Source organism: Peromyscus leucopus, chromosome 13, assembly GCF_004664715.2.
Source record: "Peromyscus leucopus breed LL Stock chromosome 13, UCI_PerLeu_2.1, whole genome shotgun sequence".
In the NCBI taxonomy this organism is placed as follows: domain Eukaryota; kingdom Metazoa; phylum Chordata; class Mammalia; order Rodentia; family Cricetidae; genus Peromyscus; species Peromyscus leucopus.
In genome coordinates, this window is record NC_051074.1 from 63,074,683 (window position 1) to 63,101,637 (window position 26,955).

Below are 26,955 nucleotides of genomic sequence, written 5' to 3' on the forward strand. Positions count from 1 at the left end.
TGACAGCTGTAAGCAAAGACAGCAGCAGATTCCACGCTTCCTGGACTGGGGTCTTTTTGGAGGGCATTCTATGCCCGAGGAACCCTTCAGCTGCGTAGATCCAGGTCGTGTGTATCTGGGTGAACCCTACCCACCGTTCCCCTCCAGTTCCTTTGAGCTGCGGTTTGCTGCTCCGCATGAATGCAAGAGCTACGGGCGCAACCGCGATGACTTTGGTGACGCTGAGGAAGGCCGCCGAGGCTCTCCAGGGCAGCTTCCCCTGTGCTGGACAAGCTACAGACTTCTAACATGGGGTTAACAATTAAAAACCGAATCTGTTACGACAGCCGGGGAGAAAAAGATGCTGCAATATAAAACAATTTTTTACTTTGAGATATAAGGTATTGGCTCAGAACGTTCCCCCATATGGTCTTTATGTGCCATGCTTTCAAATGTTTAATCTACCCAATTAATTTACTAAATAACACCTAATTACCTATTTTTAATTTTAAAATGATTTTTTTTAATTTAATTTTATTTATTTATTTTTTGATTTTTCAAGACTGGGTTTCTCTGTGTGGTTTTGGTGCCTATCCTGGATCTCACTTGGTAGCCCAGGTTGGCCTCAAACTCACAGAGATCCGCCTGTCTCTGCCTCCCGAGGGCTGGGATTAAAGGCGTGCACCACCACTGCCCAGCTGATTTTATTGTTTTGAGACGGTCTCATCCTACTGCCCAGGCTGGCCCCAGCGCACAATGCTCACGATGTAGCACAGGCTGACCTTGAACTTACAACCTTTCTGCCTTGGCTCCTGAGGGCTGGGATCAAAGGCACCACCACCACAATGAGCGAATTATCTGTTTGAAGTCAGACATGAAATAATTGATTGGTGGTAAAGAGTGAGTAACTTTGACACTGAGATGGCCTTGCGAACCTTCCCATCCAACAGTACTTCTTGAGTACTGAAGACGCTGCCTCTCTAGCTCCCAGCCTGATGTGGAGGAATGTATAGACGACGATCAGAGGAATGTACAGACTACAGCCAACTTTATAGAAGAGCGTGAACATATACTGTTTTCTTAGTTATTCCATTTTTCTTCTAAGAATTTTTTTTACTCCTAAAACTCCAGCCTCGACTTGAACGAACCTTCCCTTAAGCTCAAGGTAGTGGACTTGGAACAACATCAAGGAAGAGTCTCCAGGAAGAGCTCTGCTGGCTTGCAGGAGCCGGACTGTACTGGTGCCCACTGCACGGGCATTTTCTACTCGGCCCTCACAAACGATGCTCGGTTTCCTGGAGTCCATGGCGACAGACACTAGGCTCAACCCATGCATCCCTAACATGAGGCTCGACGTGAACAAGCATCTGTCACAGCTGTTGCTCATGAGAACTGACTTCAGCTCTAGGATCCGTGCTGGGTTTGAGATCTAATCCCGTTGTTGTTTCTGGTCTGCAGAGCAGACTGTTTTGCCACTGGGCACATCATCCCATTTGTAGGAGGGACACTGTAGCAGCCGTGAGGCTGATTTATACAGTCGTTTTTAGAGGAACAAACAAAGCATAGAACATACTTAGCTTGGTGCTCGGCACATGGGAATTACACTCATGAAGAGTGTTTCTGCCATTGAGACAGTTCAGCCAGAGGGCCTCCAGGCTCAAACTACAACAGCCCCATGCAGCTGCCTTACCATTCCTGCTATATAGAGGGGCAACGATGTGTCTTAGGGATACTCACACAGTACAGTTATCTGAGGATGAGCAGGGACTACATACTTAACACTACAGCCAGCAAGCACAGCCTGGGGATATTGGTAGAGGGTTATACTGGTGAAAAAACGGTGGAACGGAAATCCAGAGCACCCGTCGGACAGGGACCTGGAACACGGAGGAGGCTCCCCAGACGGCATGGAAGCTTCGAGGGTGAGAATTTGTCAGGAAGAGACAGCAGCTTATAGAGAGGCTGCACAGCACCATTTTTTATAGTTACTGTAAGAGACGCTCCAAGGAAGAGAGTGGCAGCAAAGCCAGAGATGCACGGCCAGATTCTGTGGCCCCGCACACCACCACAATACCTGGATCTTAAAGAGACGACACAAACATTCTCCTCAGTATAGAGAGGCCACTGACACTCTCAGAAGACCCGATTTTAGCAAGGCCACACTAAACGGAGCCAAGACTAGTAAATGCCTGTGGTGAAGACGGAACAGAGGTCTGGGGGTGTGGAGGGATGCTCACTTCAATAAAGGCTGCAAAGCCAGGCATAGGTTGGTAGGGGAACTAGAAAATGGATGGATTCGGCCAGAGGTACAACTTCCCTGCACTGAAACCAGATACATAGGTGTAGTGAGCCGGGACAAAGGGATGAGGTCAGGGCTGGAGACTCAAGTGCAGTCACCCGCTCAGCTCAGCGCTCAGCAGCAGGCTGTGGGTGGAGCTGCTGATGCCCCAGATGCCCCAACACCTCAAACACTGTTTGAAGAGGCTCGGGAAGGAGGAAGAGGCTCGCCAGTCTTCTCCGGTTAGGACCAGATGTGCGGTCTCAGCAAGTCAACCTCATTATTCACAGCGTTCCCAATTTTTCCACAGAGATTACATCACCTGCTTTGTGGGCCCCGTGGGGGAGGGGAGATCTGTGGGCATTAAATGAACTCATGCAGATGGCACATCTTGTCACAGAGTGCCTTCATGGTCAGGGCTATATTCCGCCATGAGAATAGTTCCAAGCTGGGAAGGGACCTCCAAACTCTGCACGAGAAAAGCTTTCTGGGAAGTGGGTGGTGCTCCATTGTTAAGGATGAGAGAAACAAGCTCTCTGGAATGGATGACGGAGAAACCAAAGAGGGAACATCCCCAAGACACTGGTAGAGGAACAGCTTGGTCTCCCTCACTGTGTTTGGTACGGGACTTATCCTGGGTCTCCGTGGCTTTCTTTATAGGCACCAGCTGTACCAAGCGATGAGCAATTTATCTCCATGTCACACTGATGGCCGCTGCCATTAATCACGGCGTTCCCTTGGTGATGAGATTCTGGGTCTCAGCACTGAGAAAATAAGATGTGTGTTTGGAGGCTGTTCATGACCTAATTAGTCTCACCCCTTTGGTCTCCACCCTCGCTGCTCTCTCTCTCTCTCCCCCGCCAGGCACCGGCGAGCTGTTTTAAACACCGCCCAGCTGTCTCGGAGTGATGGGTCGCGGCAGATGTTCTTAACCCCGCAAGTGCATTTCCCCTTCTCTCTGTTCACGCTCTCCGTATGAACAGCAGATTGTGCTGCTTCCGCCTTTCGGATCCAGGGAGGAGAGCCCACTGCAGGCTCACCCGCTTTCGTTTCACAAGCTTAGTCACCGTGTAGGTGGATACGCTGACCCCGCCCCGCCCCGCTCCCCTGGAGCGGCCGGCAGATGTTTCCTCTCTTGTTCAAACCCAGCTCTCGGGGCTCCCTGGGCTCCACGAACAAATTTACTTCCTCCTCTCAGTTGTTTCTGTACTCCGCAGGGACGGGAGAGCCGTCGCCCCCCACTCCTGTCCTGCCTCTGGCAATTCCGGTGAAGGAAAATTAGGGAGGAAACGATACAGAGCAGACAGTCCATCCACGCAGAGTTCCACCTCCCTCCCTGAGAAGCTCTTGTGACACTGTCATTACGAGAGATAATGACAGTCTGTTCAAAGAACCTCGTGTGTTCCTAAATCAAAAAGAAACGTCACCCACTGACTCTACTTTTAACCAGTATTTTAGATTTTTAAGCAAAGACCAGATAACCAGGGATTCTGGCTCCTAACTCGTCATGTTCTATGATTAGTTGCAACGCCATCTTGCCCTGGCGTAGGCAGAGTATGAATAAATCAGACTCACTTTTACAGGTACACTCTATCTTCCCCACACACCTTCTACACCCATTCTAACCAGCAAGTGTATCACACAGTACTCTCTTTCATATAAATATATTTTGTAGTTACCACTGTTACAACTTCTTTACTAAGAACTTACAGTAGTTTACCAGGCCGCCGGCCTTGGATTAGAAAATAGCAATTACCATTCCTCTTCTTCAGAGACCACCGGTCCCACACACCCATTTCCCTTTGCAACCACAGAGCGGAATGTTCTGAGCCCGACAGTGCTGTTCTGTGCTGGCGGGGTGTCTTGTGGACGCTCATTAGCACCCAGAAAGGTACTGTTTGGAGCTCACGTGTAAGACATAGGCTGGAAACCCTGACTCTGGCACGCATCAGCAACATGGCAGCTCTGGGTCTGCCCTGGCTGTCAACTGGACATCGTAAAGCACACACAGGAGGTTTGTGATAAATGTCCGGCAGGGACTGGCATGTAAATAGCCTGAACTGGAAAACCATCATTGTTATGTCTGTCCCACAGCTGGACGCTCTGGGGTCCCCAGTGACAAATAAGAATGAGAGCACGCAGTTCATTCTCGGTTAGGCTGAAGGTGGGTTCACTACAGTTGTTCTCTGCTGCCGAGTGCTACCAAGCCTGACTTTCTAACAGTCGGGGCTTGGAGAGGGGTTCTCCCTGGAGGTCCACTTCACTGGGGCCTCCCCCAAGGCTCGCCCAAGCGGGAAGGGTTTCTCTCTGTGACTATCTCATTTAATCTCAAAACTGAAGAAACAATGCTCAAAATCTCCACATATTTTAAAGTCTAACACACCTTGTAAGGTGGTACACCATTTAAGGGCAAATGATAGATACTTCTATACTGTGTATGTTGACACTTGAGAAAATCTAATTATAGCTATTGCTATGGGAGAAAAGTCAGGGGAGTACTTAAGATTTATTCCCTCCAACCCTTCAAGTGCAGCAGAGGACACAGCATTCGGGGACCAGAAAAGCTCTGACCACTCCCGGACACAGCATCCCTCACGTACAGCCTAAGACGCTGGTAACAGCAGGCAAAACTGTTTCATTCCTTAACACGTCCAAGTGTTCTGATGTCACCTCGATCTACTGGACATCACACTTTGTTGCTGTTTATTGCAGAAATATTCTATTAAACGTGGAAACAAGTGAACAACTTGTTTGTGTGCTTCCTGGCGGCTGAAAGAGATTTTGGAACAAAGGGAGAAAAGTAGTCGTCGCATTAATTTTGGCCTTAAGCAACTGGGAATCTGTCCCACATCTATTTTTATGTTACTATCTTCAAATATGGAATAAATCAAGAAGCACAAAAAAGTTTACTAAAGAGAGAGTAAAAGCAGGCTCAAAGAGTTCTGAAATCTTTCTGGTTTCGGGTTTCATTATGAGGTCCTTCATATCAGTCTCATCTCCAGACAATCTTTCTACCTATTGTTTTTCTCAATGATTAGTATTTTGTTGTCTTCTCTCTTCCCCTCATACCAGCGGACCTTTACGGTGCCACCCTGAATGCCCACTGGCATCCCTACCTTCTTTAAGACCCAGCTCAAACACCTCCTCAGTGGAGTCCCCACTCACACCTCCTGCTGGTCTCCCTCTCAGAGCTGCCTCATGGAAGACAGGATTACAGGAAACAGATCCCACGACAGCCAATACTACCACCCCAGGGTCAGCTTCCAGAAGCACATGAGCAGTTCCAACACCCAAACCTGACTCAGAACAGAGCCAGGCTAGGCCTATGCCAGATCACAGACTGCGAAACGTTTCATGACACACATTTTATGCACAGGACACACTCTGAAAAGACTGAGGGCAATTCCTCGGTGCCTTTACAAAACTAAGCAAAACAACCAACCAAACAACCACAGCAACAAAAACACCAGTAAGTGAATCATTGTCCTAAACTCAAGCTAAGGTTTCCAGTTGTTTCTAGGAACAAAGCAGGAGTCTAGTGTGCATGAGAGCTCTGAGAGACTTGGGCTAACTAGTCACTGGCCTTGTTAGGAAGGATGAGAACTTTTATAGGAAAAGGCAACACTGATCCTTTTAATTCTGAATCGAAAACTATTCAAGTGGCTTTGAGACCCTAATAAAATGATGAGCCAACCACACAGAACCATTTGAATTATCTCCAGGGAGATGTATCTCAAGGAATTGAAAATTCACAGATAACGTAATAACCCAACACTTGAGTTTCCAAATACTGCAGAAAGAAGTGGCTTACGTTTCAGCTCAGAGCCACTGAGAGGGTCAAGAAACAGTATCAGCCACGACCACACATTTCAGTGTGGAACAGTCGGGCTTCAGGAAGAGCAGACCGAGTTATGACCACATGGAGGTCCAGGGCTGAAAAGAGACCTGGGTAGGCATCTCTGCTAGCAGCAGCCATCGATCCAGGGCTGAGTGCTCCAACAGCACAGGCTGGACAGGGTCTGCTTTCCCCTGTTTTCTCCAGCAGCAGCAGCAGCAAACCAAATCTACAAGGATCTTCTCCTTGCCATTATCTTGGGGTGCAGTATGGTTAAATTGTCTCACCATCTTCCAACACAGCCAAACCTCCTGAGTGATACCTGGGCTAACCCAGCTCCAGCAGGACGCTAAAGCAAACATCAGGACAGGCTGACAAACAGGAGCACAACTTCAAAGAGAACTGTCCCTTGGGAACAAAACGCTGATCTGAGAACTTTTACTCGAGGATGACGTTTTTAGAAAGCACAGACTTATTCACAACCAATCACTGTTTTACCCCAGAGCCGTTACTCACGCCTGTTCAGAGCGAGCCAACGGTGTGAACTCGACGTGGGTCGATGGCACACGGGCAAGAGCCCCATCCTTCTCTAGCAGACCGACCCTACATTAAACACAAGCACTGGAGAATCCCAAGTAATCCTAAGTGCCATGAAACAATCTGACAGCAGCCAGAGGTGACCTGGGGTACACAAGCCCCATCCCCCAAGTTGGAGGCGAGGAAGTCTGAAGGCTCAGGCATAACCCAGGGATGGACGGTAAATGCTGCGCACACGGCTCGGCCAGTCTCTGCAGGCAGAGCCGTGGGAACAGCAATGTGAGGCAGCAAGCTGGAGCCCAACTCTGAGGTTTCCTCACAGGGACAGAAAGCCACTGGGAGGGTGTAGGCAAGAAAGACTTATGTCTTCACAAGATACTTCTGGCTTGACACCGATACAGGACTCTGCCACACAGACACGGGGCGAGGATAACCTGGTGATGGAAGTCAGCATTGTGAGCCACGGCTTACCTGCTAGAACTTGAATTTAAATTATGGAGTAGACCATATCCCCACCCAAAAGGGGAGGAGGAGAGGGCTGCCCAGTTACAGCCTCCATCCTGCTGTGGACTAGCCTCAGAAGGGGTGTGTAACCCAAACTGGGGAACAGCCGTTCTGAAACCAGTCTCTGCGTTCAAGAACCCTGAGAGAAGCAAGTTCTTCTTACTCAGTTTTCACCTTACCACCTACAAGTTAAAATTACAGTAACAGTCTCAACCAGGGTCCCCTGAGAAACTATTTAAGTACAGTGGTGTTTCCACAACTGCCAGTTCCCTTGGGGAACTCCTGAGTGGCTAGTGACGTAAGAGGGTGAAGAAGGACCATTGACCAGTGAAGGCGTTCACGTCCGTAAGACACTGACCTGTAAGTCAACCTTTGATACACTATCAATCTAATCCATACAGTTTCCTTTTGAGAATCTCCTGGGGGAGAGGGGAGAGACGGGACAGACAGCTCAGTGGTTAAGCACACAGGCTGCTCTTCCAAAGGACCCGGGCTCAGTTTCCAGCTGCCACATAGTAGCTCACAATTGGACGTATCTCCAGCTCTAGGGGATCCAAAGCCCTTTTTCAGCTTGCATGGGCGCTGCACACACGTGATGCACAGACATACATGTAGACAAAACACCCACACACATAAAATAAAAATAATAAAATCTAAAGAACTTTTTTTTTTAAAACAATCTCCTTGGTTTGCTCACTGAGACTATTATAGGTACTTCAGAGTAACAAAATGCTGTATTGCTTTTAAGATTGTGTAATTTTTTTTTTTAAACTAAACTGGGGGAGCCATTCTTTTTTGTCTGAACTAAGATTTTAGATTAGTTTTGGTGATCTTATAAATGAAGCAAAACTTATGAGCATACAGATATATTACAGGCATCCATACCTCCACTTTAATTCTCTTTGGAGACAATTCATCTCTTTCACCACATTTTAACCTAAAAGGAAGGGAGGAAGAAAAAGCTTGAGAAGATAACAAATTTCATTACTGAATGATCTCAGTCTGAGATGTTTCCTTGGAATACATAATTCTGAAACCACAACATGAGAAATGACATGCAGTAGCCATTTACATAATGGAAGAGATTGTCTCATCATTTCTAAGTTAATATTAGGGGACACGTAGACAACATTACACACTTTAAAAAGCTTCTCACTTAAGAACTCTACCAGAGAAAGCAGTATTTCATGACAATGTAACAAAAAAAAAAAATCAAGGAATGTGTCTCTTTACGGGTTCAGCAGGAACCGTTTAAGATAAAATGATAAAAATGGTCATTTGAAATGAATGCGTAAGGCTGTATGGAATAAGATGTGTTGTGCCTGTCTCCCCACACTCCAGACATTCTTACCTGACCGAGTCTCCCTTCTGGGGCTATCCCAGAGTCACACTAACATATCTACTACATGGCACCCATCAGTACTAGGACACCCCATTCTTTAAGCCACCACCTTGACACAGTCTTGCTAACCAGATTATGAGAAGTCAATCTAAATTATACGTCACTGTAAAAAGACACTAAGGTGTAAAAAGTGCATCCTGGAATAGGCAAGACACAATTTCACTTACTGTGGCATTATTTCCAAAAACAAAAGACACCCAAAAAGGCACAGTGCCAGTGAAGTCACGTCTTCTTACACAACCAGCAAAGGAAGCAGCTTCCTCACAGCCACCACCAAGTCCGGCTGTGAGTGAGTGTGTGCATGTGTCTGAGAAGCTACAGGGACCACAGCATCACACTCAGAGCCGAGGTCTATGTGAGAGAATGTCTGCATCTTTCAACAGTGGGGGCATAGTAGGACCACTCAAAACCAAAAACTGCTGTGAGGGTCAGGAGTCCCAGTGGTCACCATGTAGTGGGCTGCATGGACAGACTGCATACAGCTTATTTATTTCAAATCCCAGAGAAAGGCTTTGGGATGTCTCCACCAAGAACACATGATAAATGTTTGAACAGGTAGGTTTAACAACAGATTTCAGTATCATACAACGCATACATGATACATGTATTCAAATACCAAATGGTACTCATCGATACAAACATTTTTATGTGTTTAAGAGCCAGTTAAAAATAATTTTAAAAAAATCTCTGAACAATGTTTTGAAAAGTGACTACACTGTTTAATTCTGTATTGCTCATATCCTGCCTTCCCCGACACACTCACATTCTATCCGTGAGCGATGCTGCAGACTCTGGCCCTCCTACCCAGCGCACAGAGGCACCATTCTCCACTTACCTGGTGGTCCTGTAAGTGTACTTGTAGGTGACTTCTCGAGAGACCTGCCTGGCCAGGGCAAACAGTTCATCTCTCCTCGTCAGCAGGGCATTGTCCTTCACACAGAGCTGGGCGGCCGCTTCGTTAACGGTCAGCTAAGCATCCAAAAAAAAAAAAAAATTTCACAAGAATAAGCATTTCTACTCCATTAGATAATAGAATGTTTCACTTAATGTGAGAAGCTCACGTCGTTATAGGAAGAAGAAACCCCCATCCTCCCCATGTAAGTCAGCACAAAGGATAGGTGACTTACTGTTTTCTGGAGCAAAGACAATTCCAAACAGCTATCTTGCTTTTACCTACTTGTATTCATTTATTCTGTATTTTTGACTAGGCAAGGGAGTTTATGAATGACAAAGAATGATTCTGCATCTCATTTGTCTTATGGAAAAAAAAAACAACCCAAAATTTGATTTTTGAAATGGTGACAATCTTCGTTAAACATGATTATATACAGCTGGTGGCATTTCTTGCCCGAACTGACATGAAAATCTCCGATGGCAACACTAATCAGATCACTTACACAGCAAAGTAGTGACAAGTCAGGGTGGCACTGGAAGGTGACATCTCCGAGACTCACTTTTTATATTTACTTGATTCAATAATTCTTAAAATACTGTCAGTAACATTGCTGGCTGATCAGACACCTGTACTAAAACTTAAAATAGCAAATAGCACAGTAACTCTTAATAAATCCGCATGTTCCCCACAGTTCTGTCAGGTAGACGCGGGGAACTGCTGGTGGATAAACCAGACTTCTTCTAGAAAGCAAGAAATGTCCTTCTTCACAGTGCGGACTGTGGCGGGAAGAAGAGCTTGGTGCTGGCCAGACCTGGGGTTAATTCTGTTCCATTGCTCACTGATGTGTGAGTCTGGACAAAGGCTGTCTGCAAGCTTCATTCTGTCAGTGGGAAGACAGACCCCTCACAGGTTCTCACAGGAGGGAAGTGAGGAGCCACACTGGGCGTGAAGTTGCTGCTGCTATCTAGGTCTTGTTTTGCTTTAATCAGAAAGTTCAGGATTTACCTTTTTCCCTCTACCCAGGCATCTCACCTTTACGGCCAATAACTTCTCTATTCCTCTACACTGAGACCTTTCAAGTCCTTTTTCATTTATATAATCCTGCACCTTTTATTTTTTTTTACATTGGTTTATGGCAGAAACTTGGCATATTTACATCAGCACCTGATATGGGGCTCAATGCACAGTGAATATTGTTGACTGACTAGTGAATTTTTTTTTTTGACTAGTGAATTTTAAAATCCTTTATAACATCGTTTTTGCTATACATATAAAATGCCATTCCAGGAAAGAGCAATGCATTATTTAACCCAATCTCACCCCAGCCCTTCGAACATTACAAGCAGAAAAGGACATTTATAAATACGCACCTTTGCATGCATATCTAATTATTGATTTGGCATAAGCTCCAACAAATGGACTTGTGAGACATAGAACACACTAAGATTTAATAAGATTTTTTTAAAAGACTGATTTTTATTCATGTGTGTCTGTCTTGAGTGTATGTCACATGTGTGCAGAGGCCTGAGGAGGCCAGAAGAGGGTGTAAGGTCCCCTGAAGTTGTACACACAGGCTGCAGAGAGCCACCTGACCGGTGTGGGGAACTGAACTCAGGGTTCTAAGAGCCGCAAGCCTCTCTCAGACACTGAGCCACACAGCCAGCCCTTACTTTTTCATGTCCTACCACAATTTCCTCTAGACAAACTTCTCCAGATCACACCACGTGGGGACACTCACGGGAGACTCTTCTAGAATCCCGCCCCTTGAGGCTTCCCATCTTTTAAAAACTTTACCTACTTCATATATGTAAATGGCACTTGGTTTGGGTTTTCATTTACTTGACTAGAAATCAATCCCTTCCTATGTCTGAGTTATTTCTAAAATCTGTTGCTCGTGGCATGCCGGCTTCTTCTGTTGTGGTGTTATGGACTCTAGGAATTACATTAACTTTGTGTCATATGTGGTGTGGGTCTCTTTTCTGACATTTCTCATTAGCCTTACAGCTTTTCCTTTGGATGCTGTCTTAGTTACTGTTCTGGTGCTGTGAGGAAACACCATGCTCCAGGCAACTCTTAGAAAAGAAAGCATTTAACAGCTTACAGTTTCAGGGGTGTCTTAGTCAGGGTTATTACTGCTGTGCCGAAACACCATGACCAAAGCAACTTAGGGCGGAAAGGGTCGATTTCACTTACATTTCCAGGGAACAGTTCATCACTGATGGGAGTCAGGACAGGAACTCACACAGGGCAGAAACCCTGCGGCAGGGGCTGATGCAGAGGCCATGGAGGGGTGCGGCCATGGAGGGGTGCGGCTTACTGGCTTGCTCCCCATGGCTTGCTCAGCCTGATTTCTTATAGAACACAAGACCAGCAACCCAAGGATGGCCCCACACACGGTAGGCTGAGCCCTCACACATCAATCACTAAGAAAAGGCTCTACAATCTTGCCTACAGCCCCATCTTATGGAGGTATTTTCTCAATGGGGGTTCCCTCCTCTCAGATGACTCTAGGCAGTGTCAAGTTGACATAAAATTGGCCAGCACAGAGGTTTAGTCCATTATCCTCATGGCGGGGAGCATATGGTATTCATGGCACTGGAGCAGTAGCTGAGAGCTATATCCTGACCAAAGGGCAGACAGAGAGAGAGAGAGAGAGAGAGAGAGAGAGAGAGAGAGAGAGAGAGAGAGAGAGAGAGAGAGGCACAAGCACCTGGGCCTGGCTTGGGCTTCTGAAACCTGAAAGCCCACCCCCAGTGACACACTTCCCCCAACAAGGCCACACCTGTCTGAGCCTACCGGAGCCATTCTTATTCAAACCACCACAGATGCCATGCATGGAAACTCGTCCTTCTCTAGAAACACTTACAGGCTCCTCTATTCAAGCCTTCCTTACCTTCCCCATGTTAGTATTTAATGCACCCAGGATGTGTCATGGAATGTAGTAGGACACAAGTGTCTGACATCATGTGTTTTGGTATGTAGTATGACACAAACATCTCACATCATGTGTCATGGAATGTAGTATGACACAAACATCTCCCATCATGTGTTTTGGTAGGTCTACCATTGTCCTCCCTGATGTAGTACATGCCCTAAGGGTTGGTTTTAGTACGGACACAAGGCCGTCAGCGTGGGCTTCCACGGTAAGCTCACGGCTGAGCTAGGTGCCGCGGCAGGAAGGTGAGCAGCCTTCTTCTTCTCCCCTAAAGCATCAGCAAGGGCCAGATGCTTCCTCCGGGGTTTTCTTTTTCTTTGTCATTGTCTTGGTTTTGAGGCAGGGTTTCATGTAGCCCAGGCTGGCCTCAAACTCTCTCTGTAGCAGAGGACGGCCTTGAACTCCCGATCCCCCTCCTCCACTTCCCAGCACTGGGATTACAGGCATATGCCACCACATCTGGTCCCTACTTTCTAAGGGCTCCATGTGACTGAAGTTAAAAGGGAAACACACTTTACAAAATGATACCAAGTGACCCGCAGGCTCAGCGTGTCCACTACAGACAGTGACCAGGAGGACCCGTCCCAAACGGCTTTCTAAGTGGCCATTTTTATACTTGCAAATCTAAATTGCTGTGGAAAGCCCTTGATTACCAGTGAGATACCTGGATTACCCACACTTCAGAACTACCAGTTTAGGTACTGCCACAGAAAATCATTTTAACATAAATTGAAAACTGTTTTCTATGTCTTCTTAAAACTCACTGACGAGCAGAAAAAAAAAGCAACACAACACACCCTCTGTCATGGAATTTCAACTCCAATAGCCTGGAAAAGTAGGCAGAAGTTTCCCTGCTCCAGAGGACCCTCCTGGCCGAAAACAAGGTGGAGCGGGAACCCTGGCTCACTCCCAAGAGTAGTAAGAAGCTAAATCACAGTGTCTCCTCCCTTCAGTCCATCTGCCAGCGTTCCCCAGGTTCCATGGCCTCTACCCGGCAATCATTAGCAAATCGGTGACTAAGACACTTGAAGAGAAACAGAGCTGCTGTCTCTGACACGGCTGGCTTCTGCTGAATGCGACCACTGCAAATTTGTCAAAGTAGAGTAAGACGCTGTCCTCTAACTGCCTTAGGTACTGCTCCCATGCCCTGTTTCCACAGCCCCAAATACTAAGATTCCATCCTTATCTTCATGTTGAAGATTAGCTTTCAGTCATTTATGCCTGAACTTAAAACTTAACTCAGTTGTCTTGTCTTCAGAAACAGGTGGTTAACCGATTCTGTGACCGTTTCTTTCCCTGTAACATGCTCATCTTTAGTGACCTAATTAATGCAACTGTCCAGGAAGTATTGTTGACACGAAAACACTTTGGCAAATGCTGGATGACAGAGAGGTTCAAAAGGCAACCGGACTTTGTCTTTGGACATTCAAGAGGGCAAAGGCCATGGCTGCCCCTCCCCCCAGACAAAACAAAACAAACTGTGATGGTTAATTTCAATCGCCACCGTGATGAGACCTGGTAAATGGGCTCGGGGTGTGCCTATCGGGGATTCTTCCACTAGGCCAGTTGGGGTAGGAAAGCACGTTCACTGTGGCGGCACCATGCCCTGGGCTGAGATCCTAGATCAGGAGTTCTCAACCCTCTGCCAAACCTCATCTCCAAAAATATTTACACTACGATTCATAACAGCAGCAAAATTACAGTTCTGAAGTGGCAATGAAATAATTTTATGGTTGGGGGTCGCTGCCACATGAGGGGATGTATTAAGGGATTTGGCATTAGGGAGGTTGAGAACCACTGTCCCAGACCGTAGGAAAGGAGAAAGAGAGCTGGTCGTGAGCGTTCACTGCTCTGTTCTTCCTGATTGTAAATGCAACCTGAGCAGCTGCTTGGGCATCTGCTGCCTTGACTTCCCACCACGATGGACCATGAGCCAAATTCAGCTCTTCCCTGAGTTGCTTCTGTCAGAGTGTTTTAAAAGAGAGAACAACTGAGATACAAGCCAAACCCCCAAAAACAAACAAACAAAAACCCCAAAATTAGGAGTAAGACAAGCAGAGAGGGGAGGCGGGATGGCAGAGACAGTACCTGAAATGCCTGATGGGCCAGAGAGAGAGCAAGGCATGTGAGCATGAAACAAAGGTGTTAGTACCTCCAAGAGCAAGTGCGTTAAGGATGCAGTGTCCAACTGGATGAAAAGTTTCCACCTTCACAAGGATGGGAAGTGTGGGAAAGGACCAAGGGGTGAGGCGAATGCTGTGGGATGTCGTTCTGTACGCTGTGAATGTGTAGGTCTGATTGGCTGATAAATAAAGCTGTTTGGCCAATGGTGAGGCAGAATAAGGTTAGGTGGGACATTCCAACTAGAGAGAGAGGAAGGAGAGAGGCAGGGCAGAGGAGACGCTGCCAGCCGCCACCAGGAGAAGCAAGACGTAAAGTACTGGTAAGCCACGAGCCATGTGGCAGAGTATAGATTTATAGAAACGGGTTAATTTAAGATGTAAGAGCTAGCTAGCGAGAAGCCTGAGCCATTAGGCCAGATAGTTTAAAAATAATGTAAGCCTCTGTGTGTTTATTTGGGTCTGAGCAGCTGTGGACTGGGCGGGACATGGGAAAACTTCCAACTACAGGCAAAGCTTAGTGCTCCCCAGAGTGAAGAGTCCTAAGATGTGCTCTTCCATAAAGCTCCAAGCATTAGCGTTAGAAAATCAGCTGTCACCCAGGGACATGCAGGGAAAATGACCTGCCTTGAAGATCAGAGCTCTGTGGGAGACAGCGGACAACAAGCCTCACACACAGGTCCTCACACAGGCCTTCACCCATAATTCACTCACACTAAACGGGCTGGGAACTCGTCCCCAGGTTCTTATATTCCCTGTTAACTCATAGAAGCAAAACCGAATGACTGCTACAGAAAGCCACTTCCTCCCAGGGGCTTCCAGACATTCCTAAAAGCATGGGTTCAGTCAAAGAAATTAGATATCAAAACCAGGGCCAGTGAGATGGCCAGTGAGTAAAGGAGTTTGCCAGCAAGCTGTTTGCCTAACTCAATCTCCAGGACTTTCATGGTGGAGAGAACCAACCACCATGGAATTCAGACAGAAATAATCAGAAAAAAAAAAAAAAAATGACTGTCGTGGGGGGAACAACAAAAAATTCAAATAACTCATGAGTCAGAAATCACAAAAAGAAAGTGATAAAAAAAAAAAGTCATAACTTTAAGAACAATAACGAATCCATGCACAGTGAAGACTCAGAACTACAGCGGCTTAAATCCGAAATGTAAGAATAAGGAACATTAACGAACCCAAGCCCCAGTTTAATTTAAAGAGACCGTAGACACAACATACCCAAAACCCTCAATTATGACAACAAGTTCTTCCTCAAACACAACAAGCTCTTTCTGTAAAACACAGAGGGACGTTTTAGGAATCACAGTGTCCAGATGCTCAACTCTGCCACTGCAGCTTAAAGGCAACCACTGACATTACATAAAAAAGCAGGGGCTGTTGCAATAGTTTATGCACAAAAATAGGAGGCAGGCCAGCCTGGGTCCACTGACCCTTGTTTGTGCAGTTCTCAGAGAAAAACTGTTGAATTTTTGGGCAAGGGTAATGGGTGAGGGAGAGACCATATAGACTAGGTTAGGTAGTAACTATACATAACTTAATGCCAGTGTTTGAAGACCAATTGAATCGACATGTCTAGAAAATTATAAACATACCAAGTGATTCAAGATGTAACGGACTACCTTAATAGTCCTACAATTTATCTCTTAAAGCCATCCAAAGAAAACCCAACACACCTCTTTTCAAGTGTGTTCAGGGGCGATGCACAGAGTGAAGGAGCATCATCACTATGCACAGCGTGTTCTTGTCTGTGAGGGTCCCAGATCGAGTGGCTCTTCTCTCAAAACCGAAGCTGCTGGAATTTTCAGAAACACCTCAGCTCTGGCTTCTCACGCTGTGCCGGCAGCTGACTGAGGTCGGCGTCACTGTTTCGCGGGTCTGGGGCTTTATCTCCTTAGCAGCCTCGTCCCCACAGTTCTGGTAGAACTATAACTTACCTGCTTCTCCACCTGGCAGCTCTAGAGTCCTCTGACCAGCTGACAACCCCTTGACGTGCTTACGTTTCTGCACTCTGAGTCCCAAACGCTCTGCTTCCTCGCCATTTCCAACTGTCAGTTAATTTCTCATCATCCATCAACTCGAGATCCAAAGCATACCGCCTGCCTTCTTTACGGTCTCTTATCTCCTACTGTACTTCTGGATAGAGGAAATCTTCTGCCTGCTGAAATTCCTCGTACCACGCCTAGGGTTGTGCCTTGTCCTTCAGTACTTGCTCCAAACCAAGAATGGGAGTGGTTCTATGTTTTATCATCTCCTGGCACTATGTGTGTGTAGTGTATGTGCACATCAGTGACCTATTCTCTAACTTTAAAAGTACAGAACAATGTTCTATTGTATAATTCTTTACTGTATAGGATACAATGCTTTGGGAAACAAATACAAAAAATGTTTACAAAAAAAAAATTCTACAGACTTGTTGGAGTTGACTTTTCCCCCTGGTGTTGGAGATGCTGGTTTTAACCGCTACTAACTACAGACAATACTTGGCTTTCAAAGATTTAAACAAAAGCATCAAAGGTTTTTTTTATAAAGAAAACTCTCAGAATGGTTAGGCGGCCACATATTTCCTTATTTGGAAACTAAAGATAAATTGGTAACATTCTTTCATCTCAGATACTTATAAATATTAAAAAGTCTTTCTCTAGAGCCGGGCGGTGGTAGCGCACGCCTTTAATCCCAGCACTCGGGAGGCAGAGCCAGGCGCTGTGAGTTCGAGGCCAGCCTGGGCTACAGAGCGAGATCCAGGACAGGCACCAAAACTACATGGGGAACCCTGTCTTGAAAAACCAAACAACAACAACAACAACAAATACTTTTACTTTGATAAAAATATGGGTTTTCTACCCAACTTTGTGTTTCATCCGTAAACCTTTAATATACACGATTGGTTAAAGCCGCCAAACACATTTCGTCCTTTTTCTACTAGCTAGGGCTCTCTAGCTGGATGCCTTTATCCATTTACAGATGACAGAGCAGCACCGAGATCATCGGAACCCCCTGTGGCATGGGTCCCTGTGAAGCGGGACACAGGCTGACACCCCACAACTGCGGATGGCAATTCCAAAAGGGACCAGGCCCTGAGGGTCGGCCATTCTTGTTAACCAATTCCGCAATCATAAACTTCAGCCGTCACATCCAACACCATTTATTTTAAAAGACCAGAAATTCCTGCAGACAAGGTTGACATACAAAAACCAACCAGTGGTAGCCATTAACAGGGTGCCGAGGAGGAAAAACTCTCATATCCTTCTACCTCTGCTTGCACCTTTAGCAGAGAAAAAATTAAGTATACGTAATCTAGACATTCAACATACATAGAATCTGACCAACTAAGAAATGTACAAAATATATGTGAAGAAAGAATTACAGAATTAATTACTGGGGAATGTAAAAGATCTAAATAGAGAAAATCACATCCGGTACTCGCATAGCGGTCCCATTACTAAACGTGCCAACTGTTACCGAGTTAACCTACAAGGTACAACATTTCTAATCAAAATAACACTTTTTTTTTTTTTTTAGAAACTTGATAAATGTATGTAGGATTTTATTTGGAAGGAAAAATGTGTAAGATTACCAACACCTTAAAAACAAAACCCCTGAAAAGCTGTAACGCAAGGGTACTAGGGAACCACTTGTTCTTCCACGGGGCGGACTGCTGCATGAGGTTACTCAGGTTATACAGCTTTGCCGCTGAGGGGCACAAAACTCGGCTCAGGCAAACAGGATCAGATCAACAGATACGACTAAGCAAAAAGTGAAATGCCAAAGGAAGAGCGGTCACGGGTACAGTGTTATAAAGGACAAGGGTTTATGTCCAGAAAATGTAAGGAGCTCTTACCAACCTTGGTTTGGTTTTGGTCGTTCTTTGTTTTTTTTTTTTTTTTTTTTTTTTTTTTTGAGACAGGGTCTCACTATACAGCCCTGGCTGTCCTGGAACTCGCTCTGTAGCCCAGGCTGGCCTCGAACTCACAGAGATCTGCCTGCCTCTGCCTCCCAAGTGCTGGGATTAAAGGCGTGCGCCACTCTGCCCAGAACCAATCAGTTTTTAAAAAGACAACTGCACTACTAGAATAGTTTTATGGACCTGCAACTGATCATGTGTTGTAGGGAAAGAAACCCACCATCCTCACTAGGAATGCAAATCTGAGCAGTAAATTTTCATCCATTAACACCGGCAAAGATTAAAATGTAGGATTCATTACTAGTGAGTTGTGGGTAAACAGACACTTGCATAGTAATGATGGAAGCCTCGTGTTTCCAGCTTTTTAGAATGTGATTTAGCAGCAATTAGCAACAGACTGAAAGATCACATCTACATACTCCCTGACCCCACAATTTATTGTGTTGGATCCACTCCACAGAAGAATACGTACAAGACTGTAATTGTGTGACTGGGGCTGGAGACGGCTCAGTGGTTAGGGATGCACACTGTTCTTGCGGAGGACCCTGGTTCAATCCCCAGCACCCACGTCAGGTGGCCCACAGCGGTCTGTAACTGCAGCTCCAGGAGATCTGACCCCTGTGCCCTCTGTGGGCACCAACATACATATCTACCCAATAGACCCATGGATGCAATTAAAAATAACAAATATCCTTAAGTGTGTGTCAGAATGCTCACATACCAGTATATGTAAACATTTTAAACTGGCAACAGCCTAACTGACGTTGCGAGGTGGAGAGCTAAGGGGAATGATGACCCATACGGCAGCCCACAGACGAATGGGGCAGCTCCCTGTGGACGCCCAGTGTTTCACCACCAACAGAGGACTCTGGGAAACAGTTTGTGAGGCATGACCTCACATTTGTACATGTAAAGGTAAGTCTTTGGAAGTTTACAAGTCAGGAATTTACATCCTTTTATATCAGAATACCTTCACAGAGAATATATGTTCCTTTTCATAATAAAGGGTAAGACTGGGGGAAAGAATGTGATACTGAATGAAATATTACAGTCAACCTAAAACTTTTTCTCAGGGTTTATTCCTTTCTTCTAAAGGGCACGTGGTTATTTAAAAAAATCTCACCAACAGATGTCTTTTTCACTTCTGAAACGCATGATTTTCTGAGCACTCACTGGATACATTACTCTAGGGAAGAGACTTCAGCCGGCACGGGACAGACCAGGGTACAGCACTACAACCAAGTGTTCTGGAGGTCCCTGACAAAGGGGCCCAGGAAGGAAAGGAAATGGACAGGCCATTCTGCTTGCAAGGAAAGACCACCGCAAAGACAAGCTTCCATGGGCACTGAGTTTTCAAGACAGACGTAGCCAGATAACGAGACAGCAAGCAAGTGCAGATATACGCACGTACACAACACAACATATGTGCGTGTATATGTGCACATATGCATGCTTACGCAGAACGCTTCTGGATAAAGTGCTGTGGAGACAAAACAATGAGACCTTTGCATGCTGGCACCCAACCAAAACAAGATGCAAAGCTATAACCTCGCTTCCGACATCCACCTAACACAACTGTTCTCTACACTAGCTGGAAGGTGCTTTACTTTCTGGTCATGTTTACTGTCTGGTTGGTTTTTGTTGTTGTTTTGTTTTGCTTTGTTTTCTTTTCTTACAAAGATTTACAAAAAAAAAAAAAGATTTTAAAATGAAGGTCCACTTTTAAAATATCCTATTTTATTTCTTAACTAAAAAAAAAACAAAAAACACCTTGCCAATGCAAAGTTTATGCTTCACTGCTTGAATTCTGACAGTTTAAAAAAAAAAAAAAAAAAAAAAAACCTACCTTACCCTGTAGTTTTAAACCTCAAATGTGTTTGAGTTCAACACAAGACAGCCCTGGGGCAACAAACAGCCTCTGCTCATAACAGAGCTGTCATACTTCGGCATTTTCAGGGCTGTTCCTCCCCAGCAAACCATGAGCAAATTCCCTGCAGGGAACAGCAATGAGTGCGCGCGCGCGCGCGCACACACACACTCACACACACACACACACACATACAGATACAGACACACACACAGACAGACACACACACACACAGACACAGACACAGATACATACACAGACACACACATGGACACACACACAGACACACACACAGACACACATGGACAGACACACACGGACAGACACAGACAGACACACAGATACACACAGACACACACACAGATACACACACACAGAAATAGACACACAGACACACACACAGACAGGCATACAGACACACACATAAACACAGACACACACACAGACAGACACATACGGACACACACAGACACACACAGATACAGACACACACACAGACAGACACACACACAGAAACAGACACACACACACAGAGATACACACACAGATATACATACACACAGAGATACACACAGACACACACACAGAGAGAGATACACACAGACAGACAGATACACACACACACACACAGATACAGACACACACAGAGATACAGACACACACAAAGAGAAATACACACACCCCCTCCTTACCTCATGCAATGTGAGGTGTTTACCATCCTTTCTCTTGGAGTCAAACCGGCCATAGATGGCGCTGTACTTCCGAATCTCCTCCTCTTTGTGTGGATCGTCGTCACTCATCTCGAAGATGTGACCAATCATTTTGGCCAACTTCTTATTGTTCTTGAGCAGCTCCTTCACCTCGTTCAAGTCACTTTTGGGCAGCGTGGCGGCCATCCGCTCCACACACTCAGCCACAGAGAGGGCGGCGGCAGCATCCAGGGCCTCACTGCTGTCCTTCGGGGAGGCTGGGGAGCCCAGGTCCGCTGGGGACAGGCTGTGCTCACTCTCAGTGGCGTGGTGTCCTTGCCAGAGTCGGGACTCGCTGACGCTCTGCAGCGCTAACCCTCCCACCTCGGACTTGCTCTGACCCAAGCTCTGCACACACGTGGTGGCGGCACACTTGGGGATTTTTAAGTGTGGTTCCCTCACACCGCTATTCCTCTCGTAACTGTTGCAGGATATCCCCAGCCACGTTGGGGATCCCTCTGGTAATTTATAGATGGGTATGCTGCTGACGGGAAGGGAAGTGAGTGGCTGGTTGAAAAGGCCCGGGTTTGTCACCCAGTCTCTCAAAGCCTTCTGCAGCCGTCTAACGTGAAGGGGCTTGCTCGCCATGCCCACGAGTGCCATGATTTCCAAAAATTCCTCCTCTCCAGCTTCACAAAGTTGCTGGACATCATCGCCACCTTGTTGGATAAAGGCATCAAAATAAGAAAGCAGGTTGGCTTTCTGCAATATTCTATACAGCTGCAGCTCCCCCAGGGTCCTGGGTAAGGCTGTGGCCATTACTGTGGATGGGCTTAACCTACAAGAAGAAGAGAGAGAAGACTCACCACACTTGCTTCAAGCTGTGAATGGGTTGACACGTGGCAAGACTGAGATAGGCCACACAAGACACAACACCTCTACAGAGCAGTTGACAGTTAAGGGCGCTCTCTCCCGACACACCTACTTTATCCAACTCTGTACTCCCAAGCCAGTTGCTAAACTGACCTCTGTGCTCAAAGGAAAACAGCCATTAAACATGGACTGGGAACTCAGATCAATGCTCACAGGGTTTATCCCACATTTTCAGCTTTCCAATTTTTTTCCCCTTCGTGATGTGGACACCGCGTTCGTGAAGATGAACGAAAATTAGCAGGAAATAAGAAGCCATTACAGTACCATTCACCAAACTCTTTTTTTGTGTCTCGCAACATGATAGATGCTATCATATCATGTCTAATCTTCACGTAAACCCCGAGACATTCTATCCATCTCAGTCTATAATCTAGCCAGTGAAAGAGACAGATTTCAGTATGAATTGAAGGTAAGAGAATAGGCAGCATATTTAGAGATGGGTGGGGTGAGGGAAGGAGCTGTGAAATGTGTGATCACTCAGACATACGGGATATGAAAGAAGACAGAGTTATCATTTATCAACACTTTCCATGAGTTCAGGAAGGAGAGGTAGCAAGAACTTCTATGAGGCAAAGCAGCCTTTGTAAGCAAGGCACCCACGGATTAAAAGGGGGCAATCACTGAAGGCCGACACCCTCACACCATAGGGGAAAATGGAAGACCATCTCTCCTGTAGATGGTAGCTGACTAGAGGCAACAGAAACAGAGATATGAGGAGCACACTGGAAAACAGAGTCACCGTGCCCAGGACCTGTTTTCAAAAGCCAACTAGAATGCTACAGAAATTAGAATCTCGGCCACTCCAATGCAGAAGGAATCTATTACTCTAAGAACTACCTACTCAGCCTGGGACTTCTGAAATCCACATTTTGATCAACTACCAACCTCCTTCAACTCCATGGCTCGCTATTTACATGGACTAGTATAGACATGGCCTCATAAACTTGCCACACATTAAAAAATATATTAAGAACTGTTCAGTGGCTTCTGCTAACACCTAGAAAGAAAAAACATCTAGTGTGCTTCTGAAAAACACTTCCTCAGTCCCTCGGCTCCAGTGTGTGAGACTCTGGATTTGGCAAATGACACAAGCTTCCAAGATTCTCAGTCTATACATCTAGGCAACAAAAACTACATGTTCTGGGACTGCCTCAGGGCTTCAGGCCTCCCATCACAGTCATACCATCTCTGTCCTCCCAGTAAAATATTCTGTCTTTTAAATCACCGCAGTGAGGATCCGTCTAGGGAGGGTCGGCCATCTAATTGGACACTAGTCCCCAAAACACACCCTTGAGAGACAGACCAAGTTTAATTGTGCATGAAAGTATGCTGTCACAAACAGAAGGGCTTCTGTGGAGTATGTCTGCAGCAGAAGCGAAGAAACTCACTTTTGCATCATTTACCTCGTGCAGCTTCGCTACATACCTTCACACCAGCACCAGAAGGAAAAAGATCCGCACACATAAAAGCATGGATATGCAGTCTTCTCCATGCGAGGACTGAGCCTGACAGTCTACTGAGTGCTACACTAACTCACTGTATTTGTTTCCCAGAACACGGGATATAGGAAGCAGTTCATGGTAACATTTAGATTAACAGAATTTTTCAGTCATTTTATAACAATGGGGGGGGGAGTATTTATTGGGCAAATATAAATACAGAAGGATCTTAGGAACCAAAAGACTCAACTTAGATTGCAGTCTTCTGAGGCAACAGTTTTACAAAATAGCAGTTTTCAAGTCTTACCCTTCCTCCTGTACTTGACCCGACCTCCTAGCTCTGGAGAGAGTCTTTGTGGACCAGGGGAAAGCAGTAACAATGTAAAGAACGATGGGAACAAATGTACATTTCCAAAGCCGAAATAACAGATGAAAGATGGACATACTGCTCAGAACCCCAGGAGGCTTTCTAAAGACCTACACCCACAGAGGGGAGCGGAGGTTTCTCCCTAAGCTTTCCTGCTGGAAGATTGCGTCAGTCTCCTTCAAAGCCCACTGAGATCATTTAAACACCCACCACTTTATACATTCACTTGCTTCAATTTAAAACTCCTATGAGATTTTCTGTTTCCACAAAATCCGTAACCATTCATGCTTCCACATAGGTCAAATGGGCTGAAAGCAAACTCCGCCTGTGTCTCTCTGAGCTGGGTACCAGGGGGTCCCAACACACCAATACATACGAGCAGTTGATACAATAAAGTCACTCAGCTGAAAGCTCCTGTACCTGGCTGTTCCTCGACACCATGGAGCACCAAGTCAAGCCTGGCCTTTTCCTAAAATCTGTGGTTTAAAGAAACTAATTGGCTCATTCTCGCTGTTTCCAAAAGGTTACCCAGGCTCCACTGCCCTGCAAAGCACGCAATCCCGACACCTTGGTCAGCGAGAAGAACCACAGCACTAGAAAGCAGCATTTAAAGCCAGAGGGGGGGGGGGAATCAGAATTAGTTCTAGACTGCTTACTGCCTGCACTAAAAGCTGACCTCACAAGATGTTCCTAACCCTCACACAATATTCCTCACAGTAGCATGGATCACCTGCCTCGTTCAGGCGATGCTAAGAGAAACGAACAGCTGTCTGGTCACAGCTCATCTCTTACTTTGCTAGGGGAACACAATTTTCCAGGCCTGGGGCTAAAGATCCAGGGTAAGTCAGAGAGGGGGCTTTCATGGTCAATAAGCCTGCTGTGTCAGGACCCCCTGGGCTATCCAAAACCTCAGGGGACGGCTGAGTTCTCACCAGGGCTTCTGGGCCATCTCCTTGCCATCTGCCATGTGCTGAGACTTTGTCACCTGACTCTGGTAATGGCACACTGATTTCCTTTTCCATCTCCTCCCACTATATTCTAAGTTGGGTCCACTCTTTGAAGACGTTGTTGGTGTGGAGGGGAATTTACTATGATGGATGGACTAGTCTCGGGTGGCCCTCTGCCTCAGCCTCCTTAGTTAGTGCTGAGATTTCAGCACAGGTGTGGGACACGCTGAACGTCTCTGAGAGTTCTAAACTTCATCTCTTTTCTAGCCTGCCGCGTTATTCCTGGACGACTTCTCCTGCACCCAAGGGTCAACTGTTACTGCGGGGAGTCACCAAATCTGTGTCTGCGGCTTTGGCCAGGGTTTCCCCAACCTGATCTCCTTGCCACCCCTTTCTGAGAAATTGTTAAAGAGACACTAGTGTACAGATACATAAGACTATACAAACCGAACATTTACTGACAATAAATCACAAGGAAGCCTTTTTAAAAAACAATTCTTTAGTAAACATGCGATTTTGCATTTATTAAAGATGAAAGCAAATTTGCATGCTAAGGAGGCAGATGTGCTTGTCTTTACATAAAGAGTGAAACCTTGTTTGAGTGTGTGAAATGCAGGACATCTGCATGATTTTACAGAGCTGATCAATATTTTTATTTTAAAATCGTCCCTGCTGAGGATGATGCTTCACATGAATATATAAAACAAAATGGCAGCAGCATGTTTGGGGCCATTTCAGAAACTATTAGAAATCCAGTTCCAATCTTAAACAAAACATTTATTTAATAAATTTGTGTGCTTATAAAGCTTGTCAGCAACTCAAAACAACAATTTTTAAACTCAAACATCCTAACATAATCAGTCCACAGTCATGCTAATTAGATGCTAGCTCACTACAGAACGATGACAGAAAAACAGTCTTTGCTTTCTGCAACTGAACTATTAGTTTCTGTAAAGGCAGACAATGTTATATGTACAGTGAAAACAATGAAATTCATAGCTTATAACAGTCTTGAATGTGAGTCAACAGGTTTCCAGTTGCATCTGTATGTCTGTGGAGTGAAGGCTACTCCGTGTGAAGTGTGCATGTTGTGTGTTCAGAACCTAAGGCCTCAGTAAAGAAGGAGCAGGCGATGCAGGCCGCCCCGCCAGAAACACCTCAGTTTCATTACACCTTTAATTCTAAATCTTTTGTTTACTTATTTGATTCTTGTGGAGCTCAGAAACCACTTACTATTGCCAAAAGCCTTCACCACTCCACACACGGAACTGCAGGACTCCACGTGGGGTCATGGCCCATACTTTAAGAACCTGTGGGGTAACTCATGGGCAGAGTATGGATGGAGCCACTACAAAGAGATCTCAAAGTAAAAATGCAGCTTTTTGTTACAAATGAAAATAAAAGAACACTTTTCTGACTTCATAGGATACAAACTGACTTAAAATGTAACTAAATTTGTTACTTTGAGAACGGTCCTTGTATTCTCAATGAATAATGCTAAAAGTAAAATAACCCTGAGTTTTTGCAGGATTTTATTTTTGAAACGATTCTCATACCTGAAATACTTGAGAATAATGAGCCTGAATCGTTGCTCTGGACTGTAATTTGGCATCACCCAAGGACTGCCAAACCTTGCTTGGTATGCCCCCAAACCAGGGTCTGGTCTCATCTCCCCGTCTTCGGGATTCCCAGATCCGGTCCTTCCAATCCCTTCGGTCTTTTTTATTGCACTAGTTTTCCTGTTTCTCTAATGAATAAAAATGTTTCCTCTTTGTTTTCTCCAATCCTTTTTTCAAATCTGCAGGTACTTAGGCCATATCATCAGCATCAGCCTTCTCGTTCTTTTCCCAAAGCACCCAGCTCTGGTTTTCATTGCTCCTTGGCCCCGCTTCAATCAGGCATGATGTCTCTCTCTTCTCCGTAAGTTCCTGCTTAACACAAGCCATCTCATCTACTCATGCAGGGACCCCATTAAAGTTAAAACCCTCCGTTTTGAAAAAAGGAAAAGGGGAAGTGCTGTGTGATGTTCTGTGTGCTGTGAACATGTGTTGCTCTGATTGGTTGATAGATAAAGCGCTGACTGGCCAGTAGCCAGGCAGGAAGTATAGTACAGGTGGGATAAGCAGACAAGGAGGATTCTGGGAACAGGAAGGCTGAGTCAGGAGTTGCCAGCCAGACACAGGAAGCAAGATGTGAAGGCAGAACTGAGAAAAGGTACCAAGCCACATGGCTAAACATAAGTAAGAATTATGGGTTAATTTAAGTGTAAGAGCTAGTCAATAGTTAGCCTGAGCTAAGGGCCAAGCAGTTTTAAT

General features: G+C 45.7%; 1 protein-coding gene across 2 annotated transcripts in view; it reads right to left on the reverse strand.

Annotated features, from left to right (window-relative positions):
* Nab1 (NGFI-A binding protein 1) overlaps window positions 1–26,955 on the reverse strand; it is a 41,306-nt gene that overhangs the window by 9,723 nt on the left and 4,628 nt on the right. For both annotated transcript variants that reach the window (XM_028886719.2, XM_028886709.2), the window contains exons 2-4: window positions 20,958–21,792; window positions 9,371–9,504; window positions 8,019–8,070 (exon numbers count right to left, since the gene is read on the reverse strand). In XM_028886719.2, the coding sequence (XP_028742552.1) occupies window positions 8,019–8,070; window positions 9,371–9,504; window positions 20,958–21,773 (1,002 nt within the window). In that variant the 5' untranslated portion in view covers window positions 21,774–21,792. The remainder of the gene's footprint in view (window positions 1–8,018; window positions 8,071–9,370; window positions 9,505–20,957; window positions 21,793–26,955) is intronic.